General features: G+C 50.1%; 1 protein-coding gene across 1 annotated transcript in view; it reads left to right on the forward strand.

The window, feature by feature from the left end:
- Positions 1-16108, forward strand: part of RSPO4 (R-spondin 4) — a 35360-nt gene extending 19252 nt beyond the window's left edge. The window contains exons 2-5 of the mRNA XM_068986800.1: positions 8928-9116; positions 9944-10084; positions 13198-13383; positions 16005-16108. Of these exons, the coding sequence (XP_068842901.1) occupies positions 8928-9116; positions 9944-10084; positions 13198-13383; positions 16005-16108 (620 nt within the window). The remainder of the gene's footprint in view (positions 1-8927; positions 9117-9943; positions 10085-13197; positions 13384-16004) is intronic.
- The last annotated feature ends 1620 nt before the right edge of the window (positions 16109-17728 follow it).

Genomic DNA, 17728 nt, shown 5'->3' on the forward strand with positions numbered 1-17728 from the left:
ATCTGAGCAGGCAGATGGGAGCCCAGATGTTGTTTATTTCCTCTGGTCATCGGTGACATGCATCTTCCACTGCCAGGCGGGGATAGGAGAATGCACCATCCAGCACTCTCTGTGTGTGGGTCCCCCCCACACACACATGGTTCTGGATCCTTCTCAAGGGCCTGGCCCTCCTCAGGTTGCCCTGCCTTGGGATAGGCGATGGTGGTCTCTTTTTTTTCTTCTCCATCCTCCTCTCCTCCAGGGAGTCCTTCAGGACAGCTGTGTTAAATCCTGTAGTCCACCATGACACACACTGTTCTCATGCAAGACACACTTCCCTGGGCGCACCCCAAATGTGAAGAAACTCTACCTCAAAAATGTTGACATCAAATGAAAAGTTCTGCACTGATTACCAAAGCAAGTCTGAGATCACAAATGCCAATGAGGCATGGCGGGTGGTGATAGCAATGTTACTGAGACCCTCGTTAACTGTCAGGCCAGCTCAGGTCCTCAGGGTTCTCTCAGGTTGGTCAGTGTGATCCCTATTTTACAGGTGGGAAAATTGAAGCACAGGGCAGCTAAGGCACTAATTCAAGGGGACATGAACAAGGATAAGGGGCAGAGCTGCTTGAACCCAAGCAGTGTGGCTCTTAGCCCTGCTCCACTTTAAAGTAGGACCCTGTTAGCAGTGCAGATTCTCAAGCCCTACCCAGACTTACTGAATCAGTGACTGAGGGGAAGGCTCAGCAATCAGTGTTTTAACCAGCCCTCCAGGTGAATCTGATGCATGCCCAAGTTTGGGAACCCCTACTCTGCATTGCCTTCTAATGTGAATGAATGAAGCAGCTGTAAGATACATGGATGACAATACATGGCACCCAAGGATGATAATACATGGCAGTTGACCTTTGCCCTCAGTGTCAGGGATAATAAAAGGGAGTGGTGGGGACCTTGGCAAATCAGAGAGCATGGGCCCTGTCTGTGGAATTCCAGCCAAGCATTGCCCTGTGGGAATGCAGGCCCGGTGTGCATAACTTTTTCATAACTTTTCCAGCTTCTTATGTGAAATCTGATTTTTTAACTGTTAGAGAATTAGTTTTTTGGTTTGTTTTTTTTTTAAGTATATAGCTGAAGTTCTTGGCTTGGGTATTGAGGATTTGTCAATTTTAGGCTCACTGTGAGCTGCCAAGGAGATGGGCCTGCCTGAGAGACCAGGTAATTTTCAGGATCCTAGATGTCACCCTGTGCCTTCTGACCCCCTCAAGGAAAGGTGGGCAGGAGGCACGATAATGCAGAGATGACTCTGAATCCACTCAGATCCCTAAATGAAGAAAATATAGTGATCACTTGCAAACACTCAACCATCGACTCCCATCAAAACAAGGGGCTTGCAGTCATTCTCAGGATGTGAGTGACCCTGAGATTGGGAATCCTTGTTTCAAAGAACACTGGTCATTCTCTGATCCCAACAGAAAGAATAAACTGCCCTCCGCCCGAGACCAAAGCTGCCTCCTCTGTCTCTGCCCTGAGCCCTTCACCATCCCAAGGGTGAAAGGCTCTATGCTAAGACTTTCCAATGTATTATACCATCTGCTTTCATCACATCTGCAAGTTAAGTACCACCCCCTTTCACAGCTAGAATGACTGAGGCCCAGAGAGTTGAAGTACTTTTCCCATGATCACTGCCAAATTTCGTAACCATTGAGTCCCTAGCACTGGACCTCACAGAGAGTAGGGGCTCACTAGCTATCTGTTGAATGAATGGTTGGATGGATGAATGGATTACTGAACCTTGGTCTAATGCATGTGCTCAGAGTTGTTACAAGCCTGCATCCCTTAGTAAACTACCTACCCCGAAGTGATAAAAAGTCCACTGTCATTCTCCATAAGATGGACATCCAAGTCTCAACCTATCCCCTGGCTGCTTGAGGAAAGACAAAGTGACTCCAATGTCATTCCAAGCCCTTCTGGTTGCCGGAGCAACACAAGATCATCCTTTCAGGGCCATTGGTACTTTGACTGCGTGAGGATGGTCTTTATGAAGGGAAATACTTACTAAGAGAGATCACATGGGATGTCATCCTCCGTGATACCCCAAGAAAACTCAGGGAGGTTGCAATCAGAGCTCAAATACTGATAGTTCAATGAGAAATGTGCCTCAGAGGGGAGAGAGGGCAGTGATGAAGGCCAGCATCCAGTTGAGGTACAGAAGGAGCCAGGGTTTTCAAAACATGTACCCTAGAATCTCAGGGCCCCTTAGTGTGCCATGTGGTCAGGCTGAGTGGGCAGAGCTTCAGGCCCTCAGCCTTGCTAAAGCTGAGCTGCTACTCCATGACCTGTTGGGTTCCACTTACTTGGTGACCTACATCATTCTGATTATAATTTTTTTTTTACTTTATTTTACTTTACAATACTGTATTGGTTTTGCCATACATCAACATGAATCAGCCACGGGTGTACATGTGTTCCCAATCCTGAACCCCCCTCCCACCTCCCTCCCCATACCATCTCTCTGGGTCATCCCAGTGTACCAGCCCCAAGCATCCTGTATCCTGCATCGAACCTAGACTGGCAATTCATTTTTTATATGACATTATACATGTTTCAATGCCATTCTCCCAAATCATCCCACCCTCTCCCTCTCCCACAGAGTCCAAAAGTCTGTTCTATACATCTGTGTCTCTTTTGCTGTCTCACATACAGGGATATCATTACCATCTTTCTAAATTCCATATATATGTGTTAGTATACTGTATTGGTGTTTTTCTTTCTGGCTTACTTCACTCTGTATAATCAGCTCCAGTTTCATCCACCTCATTAGAACTGATTCAAATGTACTCTTTTTAATGGCTGAGTAGTACTCCATTGTGTATATGTACCACAGCTTTCTTATCCATTCATCTGATGTTGGACATCTAGGTTGCTTCCATGTCCTAGCTATTATAAACAGTGCTGCGATGAACATTGGGGTACATGTGTCTCTTTCAATTCTGGTTTCCTCAGTGTGTATGCCCAGCAGTGGGATTGCTGGGTCATAAGGCAGTTCTATTTCCTGTTTTTTAAGAATCTCCACACTGTTCTCCATAGTGGCTGTACTAGTTTGCATTCCCACCAACAGTGTAAGAGGGTTCCCTTTTCTCCACACCCTCTCCAGCATTTATTGCTTGTAGACTTTTGGATCGCAGCCATTCTGACTGGTGTGAAATGGTACCTCATTGTGGTCTTGATTTGCATTTCTCTGATAATGAGTGATGTTGAGCATCTTTTCATGTGTTTGTTAGCCATCTGTATGTCTTCTTTGGAGAAATGTCTATTGAGTTCTTCGGCCCATTTTTTGACTGGGTCGTTTATTTTTCTGGAATTGAGCTGCAGGAGTTGCTTGTATATTTTTGAGATTAGTTGTTTGTCAGTTGCTTCATTTACTATTATTTTCTCCCATTCCAAAGGCTGTCTTTTCACCTTGCTTATAGTTTCCTTTGTTGTGCAGAAGCTTTTAATTTTAATTAGATCCCATTTGTTTATTTTTGCTTTTATTTCCAGTATTCTGGGAGGTGGGTCATAGAGGATCCTGCTGTGATTTATGTTGGAGAGTGTTTTGCCTATGTTCTCCTCTAGGAGTTTTATAATTTCTAGTCTCACATTTAGATCTTTAATCCATTTTGAGTTTATTTTTGTGTATGGTATTAGAAAGTGTTCTAGTTTCATTCTTTTACAAGTGGCTGACCAGCTTTCCCAGCACCACTTGTTAAAGAGATTGTCTTTAATCCATTGTATATTCTTGCCTCCTTTGTCCATAGGTGTGTGGATTTATCTCTGGGCTTTCTATTTTGTTCCATTGATCTATATTTCTGTCTTTGTGACAGTACCATACTATCTTGATGACTGTGGCTTTGTAGTAGAGCCTGAAGTCAGGCAGGTTGATTCCTCCAGTTCCATTCTTCTTTCTCAAGATTGCTTTGGTTATTTGAGGTTTTTTGTATTTCCATACAAATTGTGAAATTATTTGTTCTAGCTCTGTGAAAAATACTGTTGGTAGCTTGAGAGGGATTGCATTGAATCTGTAGATTACTTTGGGTAGTATACTCATTTTCACTATATTCATTCTTCCTATCCATGAACATGGTATATTTCTCTATCTATTAGTGTCCTCTTTGATTTCTTTCACCAGTGTTTTATAGTTTTCTATATTGCAATTTGACATGAGGAGAGCTACCTCATGTTAACTAGTGACTTTCTTTGGGACCATGGAGTGAGCCCAGACTTCAGGGACTAGAAATTGGACTTAGAAGATGCTCAGAAACTCTGACCATCTGGGCCCCATGAAGTTTTCTTCCCCCCCCCCCCCATCCCTCTGCATTTGATTTATTTATCTCTCTTTTTGTGCTTCTGTGTAGTCAGGAGTCTTTGTCTGCAAGAGACAGAAAACCATACTCAAAATGGTTTTAGAAGAGAAGAGACTTTATGGACCCTCCCAGGAGTAGATCAGATGCACAGGCAATCTCTTGTATGGCCTCCGTTCTTGGGACCCTCTCCCATCATGCGTTGTCCACCAACTCTGGTCTACATCTTCTCTAATCAAATAGAGTGTAAACACACACACAATCCTAAGACTAGCTTCCATCAAAACACGTGCCTGTGTCTGAACCAATCACTGCAGTCAAGGGGACCTGATGCTGATTGCTTAAGCCCATGTTATATACATCTGGACAGAGGTGGTACCACATGAACCTCAAAGTCAGAGATGGGCCTTTGCTAGAAAAGAGTGCTAGTGCCCACCAAAGCTTCTCACACTTGTACACTGGAACAGGCCACTCTGCCCTCCTGCAAATGTCCTTAGGTCAAGAGGCCATCCTGAACCATGGTCTGTCCACCCACAGTCAAAATTCTCTAGAAAGATGGTCTAATGGTCCCAGCATGGATGATTTGTCAGGCCTTGGTACAACCTGTCCACCACTGGCTAGGGAACAAGGTCAAACTGTACAAGTATACTTGCCAGGTCTGATTCTCAGGGAAAGAAGATTGTAAGCAAGAAAAGACACACACAAAATGCCAATTATGTCTATTTTGGTCTTGTTTAAATGTACATTCCTGGACCTAGAGGCTTTACAAGCCTCCCTGGAGATTCTTATGCATAGTCAAGTTGAGGAGCCATCAAGTCTGGATCTTTCTAAAGCAACATTGTACAAACTCTAGCTGTCATCACTTATTATTCATAAAATTAGCACTCAAGTCTCTACATCTGTAACCGTGGGAAAATGGGAGGAACAGCAATGCCCTTTCTAATGAGTTATAGTCAATTACTGCACAATTGCACTCATCTCACACGCTAGTAAAGTCATGCTTAAAATTCTCCAAGCCAGGCTTCAGCAATACGTGAACTGTGAACTTCCAGATGTTCAAGCTGGTTTTAGAAAAGGCAGAGGAACCAGAGATCAAATTGCCAACATCCGCTGGATCATGGAAAAAGCAAGAGAGTTCCAGAAAAACATCTATTTCTGCTTTATTGACTATGCCAAAGCCTTTGACTGTGTGGATCACAATAAACTGTGGAAAATTCTGAAAGAGACGGGAATACCAGACCACCTGACCTGCCTCTTGAGAAACCTATATGCAAGTCAGGAAGCAAGAGTTAGAACTGGACATGGAACAACAGACTGGTTCTAAATAGGAAAAGTACGTCAAGGCTGTATATTGTCACCCTGCTTATTTAATTTATATGCAGAGTACATCATGAGAAACACTGGGCTGGAAGAAGCACAAGCTGGAATCAAGATTCCCGGGAGAAATATCAATAACCTCAGATATGCAGATGACACCACCCTTATGGCAGAAAGTGAAGAGGAACTTTTAAAAAGCCTCTTGATGAAAGTGAAAGAGGAGAGTGAAAAAGTTGGCTTAAAGCTCAACATTCAGAAAATGAAGATCATGGCATCTGGTCCCATCACTTCATGAAAAATAGATGGGGAAACAGTGGAAACAGTGTCAGACTTTAATTTTGGCGGCTCCAAAATCACTGCAGATGGTGATTGCAGCCATGAAATTAAAAGACACTTACTCCTTGGAAGGAAAGTTATGACCAACCTAGACAGCATATTCAAAAGCAGAGAGGGACATTACTTTGCCAACAAAGGTCTGTCTAGTCAAGGCTATGGTTTTTCCAGTGGTTATGTATGGATGTGAAAATTGGATTGTGAAGAAAGCTGAGCACTGAAGAATTGATGCTTGTGAACTGTGGTGTTGGCGAAGACTCTTGAGAGTCCCTTGGACTGCAAGGAGATCCAACCAGTCCCTTCTAAAGGAGATCAGTCCTGGGTGTTCTTTGGAAGGACTGATGTTGAAGCTGAAACTCCAATACTTTGGCCACCTCATGTGAAAAGTTGACTCACTGGAAAAGACTCTGATGCTGGGAGGGATTGGGGGCAAGAGGAGAAGGGGACGACAGAGGATGAGATGGCTGGATGGCATCACTGACTCGATGGACATGAGCTTGAGTGAACTCTGGGAGTTGGTAATAGACAGGGAGGCCTGGTGTGCTGCATTTCATGGGGTCACAAAGAGTCAGACACGACTGAGTGACTGAACTGAACTGAACTGAACTGATAGTCAGTCAGTCAGTTCAGTCGGCATCTCATCCTCTGTCGTCCCCTTCTCCTCCTGCCCCCAATCTCTCCCAGCATCAGAGTCTTTTCCAATGAGTCAACTTTTCGCATGAGGTGGTCAAAGTACTGGAGTTTCAGCTTCAACATCAGTCCTTCCAAAGAATATTCAGGATTAATCTCCTATGAGTTATAGAGATGTGATGAAAGCCAGAGTGAGGCCATCAGATTCAAAAAGTCAGGGGTGTCATTACAACAGCAAGGCACTAGAGGGCACCCTACCAACGGCTGGGATCAGGGATGCAGCAAGAGGCAGAGCCAACAGCTCTTGAAAGAGGTGGTGATGAATGATGGTAGTTGAGATCCATCACCTGTCCACACACATGCATGCATGCACACACTGACATCCTCCCAGGTCAGAGGTGAGTCCTTGTTGGGTTGTTTTTTCTGCAGCATGTTGAAATCTCACTCTACAAATACTGCAGTAGCTCTAATTGGAATTTCTGTGCTATTTGGCTGCCTGACCTTGGGGAAGGCTCCACCTTCTCTGGCTTCTGAGTCCCCAGGGAAGCTGCAGGGATTGGGCTGCGTGATCCCTAAACTCTTCCAAGAGACAACAGTTAATAAGTGTTTTGCTTTGTCACCATCTGCGTTGCTATTACACTCATTTTTGTGGGCTGCAACCCTCCCAACCAGGCTGTAAGATCCCAGAACAGCAGGGCCACGTGTTGCTCATGCCTGCAGCCCCAGGCTCTGCCTGACACAGAGGAGGCCCCCGAGCAAATGCGCCGAGTGGCAGTGTGGTGCTGACTGACGTGGGTCCCTGCACCACTGATTCTGGGGGATGCTGGGTGTGTCATTTCACCTCTTTGAGCCTCTGTTTCTTTAGTTCCAAAATGGGTAGTACAACCCACGCCTGTGTCAGGCTGTCTCCAACCACAAACTCAGTTTTCAGGAAATACCCTTCTGTTTCTCTGTCATTGAATATAATTTCTAATCTGAGTCCTATTTTGCCAGGTGGCAGAGATCACCTCAAGCCAACAGAGGGTCTCTTTGCCCTTTGTTGGTGGGGTCACATCGCAGGGCCAGTGGGCTTACATAGTGCCAAGGTAACTAGTTTATGAAACAAGCTGAACTTGGTGAGTTATGAACATGCAACAGTTTCATGTTTCCCTAATCTCTGCCTCTATGAAGCTGCCTGGCCCTTTCCTGTCCCTTAATGACACCCGGTTACTTTCTGACTCTCCCCAGCTCCACCTACCCCCAGTGGTCTACTGTCCTGCCTCTTGCTGAGGCGCCTGCCAGAAACCAGCCTTCTTGGGTGAGGCTTCTTGAGCCTGACTACTCCTGGGGAGGCCTGCCACTGAGAACCCCTCATGCTGGCCATAAAGGATGTGCAATTTCTTCTGCTGCCTCCCCCCTCAGCTTGGCCCTTCCCTCTCCTGGTCTCTTTTCTGTGCTCAAAGCGGTGCTGGAAGGAGCAGAGCTACACAAGCTAACATCCAACCGGGGTGTGAGGTGCTGGTCACCCCCTTTATGCAGGCAACAGTCTTTGTGAGAGGTACCCTTGCATCTCCTCTCACTTGGTTTGGGGGTTTGGGAAGTGAGGGGAAGCCACAGCAACCCCGTCTTCCCCAAGTTGACAGCTCCTAACTCTCCTGAGTCCTCCTGTCTTGGTGTCAGCATGATCAGAGGTAATCGGACGGCAGAGACTCCCTGTAAGCCCTGGAGGAGCTTTCTTCCTAGGATCTTTCTCACCTTTTTCTCCCCAGCTTTGGTTGCCACTTCTGGAACAAAAAGTTCCTTCCCTTTACTTCCTGTACTTGAGGATGTTGGGAGCCCTTGATAATGGTGTCAGTGAGGAATGGGGTATTGTTCACAAAGGCAGCAGGGAGATGAGGGTCTTCTTTCACCCCCTCATGCATGTGCACCACAAACACACTCAAAAATACACGCTGTGTTAGTGAAGATTAAATATGCCAGGGAGTGACCGAACTTTTCATCTTATTTCTCCAACATCTTTAACACGTGATCCAAAAGAGACGCTTGTGCTCCAGCTCTCGTGTTCACATTCCACCCAACAGGAAGGATCAGGGGATGACAAAGGGCATGCCCCTGCCCTTTAAGCTTTCTAGAAGTTGCACACACACTGCTTTACCTTATAACCTACTAGCCAGGGTTTGGTCACATGACCAAAGTCACATGATATAGTTGCATCGGAAGTGCAGTCATTTGGATGGCCACATGCTCAATTACTGTTCTATCCCAATGAGACAGTCTGAGCTGCTGACACTTGTGGTTTCACTATCTCTCTCTCCCTTTCCCTACTCTCCATCCTGGTCTGGCTGGCAGCGGGCACTGGTCTGGGGGGCAACTGCACAGGCTGTGTTATCTGCTCAGAGGAGAACGGCTGCTCAACCTGCCAGCAGAGGCTCTTCCTGTTCATCCGTCGGGAAGGTATCCGCCAGTACGGCAAGTGTGTGCACGACTGTCCCCCTGGCTACTTCGGCGTCCGAGGCCAGGAAGTCAACAGGTGCAAAAGTATGTGGCCCCTTCCTTATCTTATGCTAGCGCTGCGCTCCTGCGCACTCCTGGTCCACATCCCACCTCTCACCTAACACAATAGCCCCTGGGGAAGTAGTGTATGCCTGAGCCCAGACTCAGATATATGCTTGCTTTCAGGCTGGCTCTGAAGCCCTGAGCAAGTCAGTTCCCTCTCTGAGCTCAACACTAACAACAGGGCAGGGAACTTCCACCTCTACACTTGTTTGCTCTGTGGCCTTTGGCATGCTACTCACTCTCCCTGGGCCTAGCTCAATGGGAAAAGGAGTCCTAACTCCTAACTTTGGTTTTCACTCTGAGCTGGGCAAATCATGACTATCTTTGAGCTTTGGTGGAAATTGAGTAGGGAGTCCTTGCTTGCAGCCCAGATTCACTGTGTGACTTCAGGCAAGGTATTTGCTCTCTCTGAGCCTCAGCTCAAATGATAAAGAGAATCAAAATAACTATGTTACCTTGGACATGACACCTGCCCCCACTGAGCCTCAGTTCAAATGAGAAAAGGAGTTCTGAAATGCAGCCCCATTTGTGGACAAGTCTGGGATTCAAATGAGATGTTAGTCACTCAGTTGTGTCTGACTCTTTGTGACCCCATGGATTGTAGTCCACCAGGTTCCTCTGTCCATAGAATTTTCCAGGCAAGAAAACTGGAGTGGGTTGCCATTCCCTTCTCCAGAGACACACTGAATCCGGACCCCAATGCTACAGAGCTTGGGTCACTCAGAGGCCCTCCCCAGTCCTGGGCAGTCCCAGAGGGTCCCCTCCCCAGGTAGCTCCCCTCACCAAGGCTGGTCCTGGCTATATTACAGAATGCGGAGCCACATGTGAAAGCTGCTTCAGCCAGGACTTCTGCATCCAATGCAAGAGGCGGTTTTACCTGTACAAGGGAAAGTGTCTGCCCACCTGCCCGCCAGGCACTGCGGCCCAGCAGAGCACACGGGAGTGCCAGGGTGAGTGGGGGCATCTTCGCCCTGCCCTGTCCCCTCCCTCTCTGGAGCAGGGGCTGGTGAGGGGTGTCAGGAGACCTGGAAGAAACCGTAGCAGAATGTCACGTGATGATGGGAAACCCAATGCAATGTCAGGGACACACAGCAACCCTTCAATACACTAGACCCATCATAGGCACCACTGTGATGGTTACTATTACTATCAACATCTACATCATTATTATTGCCAAGGGTGGCTGCAGAGCCCAGAAGAAGAGTATTGCTTTTGGAATAAGACCTGGGTTCAAATGCTGTCTCTAAAAATCACCCATTAGTGAACTTGAGCAAGTCAGTTAAGCTCTCTGTCCTTCAGTTTCTCCAAATGTTAAGAAAATTACAATAGAAGATAAAATCTACTTCATGGGAGAGAGTTGTTGTAAGGGGTAAATTAATACACTTTAAAGTACTTAATACAGTAGCTGGCACAGTAAGTGCTCAATATATGTCATTGTTATTGCCTGTCATATTAGTCGTCGTGACTGCTCTCTTTTCCCCCTACTCCTTTCAGATTCCTGTGTGAGCGCCGCTTCTGTGATCTGTCCTTTTATGAGGCTCTTTGCCAGCGTTCTCACCTGAATCACATATCTCTGCCCACACAGTCTCTCTGGGCTCATGTTCACGGTCATTCCAAACACTGATGGCTCCTAACTTGCTCTCCTCAGCTTCATTTTCTCACAGGCAGCAGACTCATATCCTCACCTGCCCTGTGGGTGCCTTTTTCCCTCTGTGCCCACCCCCAGCCTGGTGCTTCCTCTGGGCTTCCTCCATCAATGACCTTCTCCACCATCCACAGGCTGGCCATCCTGGAAGCATGAGCATCACTGTGGACTCTTGCCTGTCATCCTACATCCAATCCAATCTCGTTCATCCACTCAGGAAATATTTGCTAGAGCATTTTCTATGCTCCAGGCAACTTTCCAAGTTGCTGAGGACGTATTAGTGAACAAAACAGACAAAGTTTCTGCCCTTGTAGACATGACATTTTACAGGGGAGACAGAAGATGCACAAGAATAAATACAGATGTTAGGTGGTAAAAAAAAAAACTTTGGGGGAAATGAAGCCAGATAAAGCTCCCGAACTTGCCCCAGCCTTCCTTTCCCTTTTCCCCACCCTACTCCCAAACATCCCTTTCTCTCCCCACTCTCTGCCCGTTGCTAGGATCTTGGCCACAGCCTCTTGCCCATATGCCTGCCTCCAGTCTCACTGCCTGCAGCCCACACTGTCTCTCGTTCCAGAAGTCAGAGCGATGATCTGAGAATGACAATCTCATCAGGTTTCTCTTCTGCTCCAGGCCCCTCAGTGGCTCCCATTGTTCCCCAGGCTGTGGGCAATGTGGTCCCCGTCTGCCACCTCTCCAACCCTATCAGGTTTTTCCTCCCCCATTTGAGTCTGTGCTCCAGCTACCCCACGGAGGGCAGAGTCATCCGGGGATTTCGCTTGGGGTGTTTCTTTCAACTATGGGCTTTTCTGGTGGCTTATATGGTAAAGAATCTGCCTGCAATGCAGGAGACCCGGGTTCAATCCCTGGGTCAGAAAGATCCCCTGGAGCAGGGAATGGCAACCCACTCCAGTATCCTTGCCTGGAGAATCCCGTGGACAGAGGAGCCTGGCGGGCTATGGTCGTGGGGTCAACAAAGAGACATGACTGAGCGACTTAACGCTTTCACTTTCATTTCTTTCAGCTGGAGCACTTGTCCTTCCTGCCCCTCCTTGAATCTGGCTGACCTCCCCATGCCCACTTCAAGACTCAGATCAGGAGTCTTCTCCTCTAGGAAGCCCACCAGGTGGCTCGGGATGGGGCCCCCTGGTCTCCTACTGCTGCTGGGGCTTCCCCAGGTCTGGACAAGCACCCTGCCCTTCCAGCCCCACTGCTGTAGACGGTGAGCTCTGGGAGGCAGACTGGGGCTATGCCTTCCCTGCCTTACCCGGGCACCCCGCACAGCAGGGGGCACATGGCAGGTATCAGGCTGTGCTTCCCAGATGAATGCGTCTGTGAAGGACCGTAGTTCCAGGATCTGGAGACCTGGTTACTGGGCCCTGCTGGATCGTAAACACTTGCTGTTCTGCTGTGCAAGCGCCTCTTTTCCCTAGTTGTTCAGTCACTCAGTCGTCTCCAACTCTTTTCTGACCCCATGGACTGCAGCACGCCAGGCTTCCCTGTCCTTCACCATCTCCTGGAGCTTGCTCAAACTCTGTCCCTTGAGTCAGTGATGCCATCCAACCATCTCATCTTCTGTCGCCCCCTTCTTCTCCTGCCCTCCATTTTTCCCAGCATCCAGGTCTTTTCCAATGAGTCTGCTTTTCGCATAAGATGGCCAAAGGATTGGAGCTTCAGCTTACCCCTTACCTGCTCTAGGCCTCCGTGTCCTAATCTGCAAAGTGGAGGTATTAAGAGCGTCCCTATTCTCTGCCTACCTTTCCAGGGCTCTTAAAAGAACCAAATGTGAAAGAATACTATATATTATATATTCATATATTTTTAAAAAAATTACTCCCTGCCTTTTCTGTCCATGACCTCATTTTTCCTCACGACAGCACAGCGTAACTCCTACCTCCTAAACTTATCAGGGGCACATGATCAGGTTCAGAAACCAGGTCTTGGCCCTGAGGGCCTCCCAGCCAACCTTGCAGCCTGTCTCCTGTCCCTCCCATCCTGAACCTTCCCTCTGCCCCTCACTACAGCATCCTCGTGCCCCACACAGGATGGCCAGGCCTCCAGGGCTGTGCACACCTACCTGGGATGCACTTCTTTCCGCTGCCGCCTGATAAGTCTGCTCTTCCTCTGGCTCCTATGTCACCTCCTCAGGGAAGCCTTCCCCTTTAAAGCCACACAGTCGGTCACTCAGGCTTCCGGCCCGCCACGGCCTGTGTTTGCATTAGTACCGCTCTCATCCCAGGATCTCATAAGTAGCTGTTTAAACGTTCCCCTTTGGCTCCTTAATGACAGCCTGGGACTCTAACACTTGGAGATGGTGTCTTCAGGGAGCTGAACTCCTCAGACCCTGCACTTGATCTGAGGGACACTCACTGCCAACTGACCCCGTCCGTCTGTCTGTCTTCCCCTCCCCTCCCCCAGAGGAGTGTGAGCTGAGCCCCTGGGGCAGCTGGAGCCCTTGTACACACAACGGGAAGACCTGCGGCTCGGCCTGGGGCCTGGAGACCCGCGTGCGGGAGACCGGCCGGGCCGGGCGGGAGGAGGCAGCCACCTGCCAGGTGCTGTCTGAGTCAAGGAAATGCCCCATCCGGAGGCCCTGCCCAGGAGGTGAGCACCAGGGTGGGCACGGTGGGCAACAGTTAGGGCGTAGTGACTGCAGGACCCAGACCCCACAAAGCATCCCTATAGGGCTGCCTGAGGGCTTCGCTAGTGGCTCAGATGGTAAAGAATCCGCCTGCGATGCAGGAGACCTGGGTTCAATCCCTGGGTTGGGAAGACCGCCTGAAGGAGGGCATGGCAGCCCATTCCAGTATTCTTGCCTGGAGAATCCCCATGGACAGAGGAGCCTGGTGAGCTACCGTCCATGGGGTCACAAAGAGTCGGAGGCAACTGAGTGACTCAGCACAGCACAGCCCGAAGGCCCCCACTAGCCACAGCTTCCTGTGTGTTGAGCATTGCCCTCCCCAGCGTCCACCTGCAAGGGTCAGCCTCAGACCCCTTAGGAAGATCAAGCTTGTCCTTTCCAGCAGGGGTTTGAGACCCCTTCAGACTGATACCTCCTATAATAAAGGACTGGGGACACCCCCTTGACACTCTGAAACAAAGTCATGAATAATGTGAGCCATCTGCACTGGTCATTAAAAAAGAAAAGTCAGTATAGTACCTAGCTGGGCTTCCCAGGTGGCACTAGTGGGAAAGAACGTGCCTGCCAATGCAGGAGATGTAAGAGATGAGAGTTTGATCCCTGGGTCGGGAAGGTCCCCTGGAGGAGGGCACAGCAACCCACTCCAGTATTCTTGCCTGGAGAATCCCATGGACAGAGGAGCCTGGTGGGCTATGATCCATAGGGTCACAAAGAGTCAGACACGGCTGAAGGGACTTAGCGTGCACCCACGCCTAGTGCCTAACTATAAGGAGGAACAAATTTCATTATGGCCGTGCTTGGGTCCAACACACCAGAGAGTATTGACTGAAGTAACATCACAGTGAAGGCGGTAGCTGTCCACAGTCAGGGCCTCAGGCACCACCATGTTGCCATCAGAGACACAGTTTCCCAAATGGCGACCAGTTCTCTGTAAAGTCTAACAGAGCTGTCTCACCTCCTGATTGACAGCACATTGGTGGCCCTAGGATAGTCAGCAACAGGACAAGTGTTCCACAGCACTTGGCATTCATTCACACATGAGACAGAGTTCAGCTCTGAGCGAGCTGATTCCTCACCACGTGAAGCTAGGGCAGCCGCTAGGGAACTGGATGGGATGAGCCTTCTTCCGGGGGGACTGTCCCATACATGGTGGGCAGCTGGGGACAGGGGATGAGTGTGAGATGGGACCAGAGAAACGAAGATACCCCAGACCTGGGGACGCCCCCAGCAGCTCCTGTAGAAGAGTGTGGGGCCAGTGATGCAAGAAGGTGGCCTGGATGTGCAGACGCTTTTAAATCAGAAATTTAGGGCTGTCCTTGGTCCCACCAGAGTCCCTGATAGCTCAGTTGGTAAAGAATCAGCCAGCAATGCTGGAGACCCCAGTTCGATTCCTGGGTCGGGAAGATCCGCTGGAGAAGGGATAGTATTCTTGGGCTTCCCTGGTGGCTCAACTGGTAAAAAAACCACTTGCAATGCAGGAGACCTGGGTTCAGTCCCTCAGTTGGGAAGATCCCCTGGAGAAGGGAAAGGCTACCCACTCCAGTATTCTGGCTTGGAGAATTCCATGGACTGTATAATCCATGGGCTTGCAAAGAGTCGGATACGACTGAGCAACTTTCACTTTTTTGCTCCCACCCATGCCTCCGTCTTCTTGCTTGTTGATAATCTCTCACAACAGGAACAGGATTCCAGGCAGAGGGCACAGCCAGGGTGAGGGTGTGGCAGTGGATGAAGCTGCCAGTGACCAGGATGGTGTGAACAAGGGCGGGGGTTGGGGTACAGGCCATGGAGACGACATGGTCTTTTGCTCCAGGTGAGCCAGGAGTCACTCAAAAGTAATGCCCAGAGCTCCAGCCTAGGCTGTGCCTCTGAGTAAGTGAGGGCCCTCCTGGGCCTCAGTTGCCTCACCTGAGAAATGGGACTTGTTTGTGTGTTTGTGGGGGGCACAGTGGGGTCAGGATTCCCCGGCAGGTCTGGGGTGTTCATCCACTCCCCACGGTGGGAGAGCCAGCGGGTACAGACCCCAGTGACAGCATCATATGGGGCATCCGGGCTGCCCTTGCCTCCCGGACATCCTGGAGATGAGATACACAGGGCACCTGGAGCCACAGCTGGCAACAGCGGGAGCATCAGCCAGATGCTGCTGTCACTGTTGTTTGAGGGCAGAGCTGGGCCGGGAGCAAAGTGGGGAGGTTGGTGCTGAGACCCTGGTGAAAGGTGTTGGGTCTCCAGCAAAGAGCCGGGTAAAACTTGCCGTGAGTGCACGTGGGTGGATCCTGTTCCCCAACTCCTTCCAGCCCTCGAAGCCACCCTGGCTCTTGACAAAGGGGGCCCCACATGGACCTCGAGCCCTAAATGAGGCAGATGCCCAGCATGGGTGGTGCCCCACAAGTCAGTGCCCTCTTCAGCCCCTAAGGAATTGAGAGTGTCCGGTTTAGGGTACGTGATGCTGCCGTCCCAACTCTCAAAAGGAGTGGTTGTCAGGTCAGCACCCCTGTGTCATTCCGAGCCTGCTGCGGGGAGTGGGGCTACCCCTCGTCTGTCAGGATGGCGTCAGCAACAATACTCTGTGCTCTTGTTGCAGAGAGAAACCCCAATCGGAAGAAGGGCCAGAGAGAGCGGCGCCCGCGCAAGGACCGGAAGCTGGATGGCAGGGGGGATGGGAGGCCCCGGCCAGCGCCCACCTAGGCGCCCAGCCTGCAGCCAAGGCGTGGGCCACGTCAAGAGTTCGCTCTCACCCCTTCACTCTCAAGCTGTTCCCCCTCCTCTCCCTTCCCTGTTCTCTTTTTCTCACTCACATCTCCTCTCTCTTTTCTCCTGCATTTCCTACATTTCTGCCACCTCGGTTTTCCCCTCCTTCCTACCCTTCCTTTCTCATTTTTCTGGCTTTCCTTTTATCTTTTCCTTTCCTCCTGTTTTTCTTCACTGTGTCCCCACCACCACCACGCACACACTAAGACAGAGACCTACTCCTGTGCACCCCGCCCCCTCCCCAACTCCTCACTCTCTATTCCTCCTTAAAGAAAGCGCACCTCTTTTTCTAGGTCTTTCCCCGCCCCTCCTCAGCCCCGTTGCAGAGAAGGTGTTTCTAAGAGCAGGGCCCAGGCCACAGCCCAGGCGGGCTTGTTGAGTCCTGAGAGCCCTACTTCCACTCCAGAGGAGACTCCGGAACCCAGAGTTATGGGTGCCTCCAGCTCTAGCCAATCCCTAGAGGCATCTCCACAGCCCCCAGCTTCCTTGGGAAGCCCTTGGAAGAGGCTCCTCGGGCTTCTGGATACCCCAGCTGGCCGTGGAGGAGCTGTGACGGGGCCGCTGGCCGGACAGCCAAACTTGTACCGAGTCCACCCTTCTGGAAGCTGCCTGCTGCACGCATCAGTGCTCCCTCAGCACCCTCCCTCTCAAGGTGCCCTGGGCCTGCTTCCCGAGCCCCTGGTCACCTATGTCCTGCGTCCCAGCTCATTCCAGAAGAGGCCATGCAGGCTGAAAGGAACTTCGAGATTCTCCAGGCCACTCCATTCCCTCCAGCTCCTCCTGCTTGTTGTACCTCTGAGGAGACTGAGGCTGAGAAGGCACTTGTCCAAGGTCACCCAGGGATCCCATGGGCTGAGCCTTCCACTTGCTCACCTGCTCAGCACACCCACAGCTGCAAGGAAGCCTTGGGAGCCTTGGGGAGGTGAGGAAGGAAGTTGTCGAGTCAGGAGTAAGGGAGGATTCCCCTCCTCACCCCTGACACCCCAGCCTGTGGCACGCCCCCCAACTGCCATCCAAGGCCATATACCAGCAGGAAGAGCAATACAGGGCATCTCCTCACTGCCTGGCATTCCACCATCAAGGGTGTCCCTTTTCCTTTGCTCTCCTAACTCCCCAGAAAGTGGCGCTTCCTGCATTGGCATTGCCCGCAGCCAAGAACAAGGAGAGAATGAGGCCCCAGGGCCCCAGGGTGGCCTGGGAACAGGGGTGTTAGCGGGATGGAGAAGAGGCTGAAGGTGATGGAGAAGGACAGCCCCGCCCAGAGACAGCGCCCACCCTCAGGCTCCCCTCCACCCGGTACAGGCAGATCCCCCATCCCTGCCTCCAGCAGACTCTGGGGGCCGCGTCCCCAAAGGCCTCACTCTTTGTCTCCCTGAGGTCCGCGAGAGCCCTTTGCCTGGCCAGGCCACTAGCTTCTCTTCTGCAAAAAGTTGTGCCTCTGAAACGCTCTGTTGTTGTTTCAGGAACCCACTTTTTTTTTTAATAAAGGGAAAAGAAACTCACAGATGCTTCTTGGGCATCAAGTGGTGTTGCAAAATCATGATCCTGATGAATTTG

Source organism: Capricornis sumatraensis, chromosome 15, assembly GCF_032405125.1.
Source record: "Capricornis sumatraensis isolate serow.1 chromosome 15, serow.2, whole genome shotgun sequence".
Lineage (NCBI taxonomy): Eukaryota > Metazoa > Chordata > Mammalia > Artiodactyla > Bovidae > Capricornis > Capricornis sumatraensis.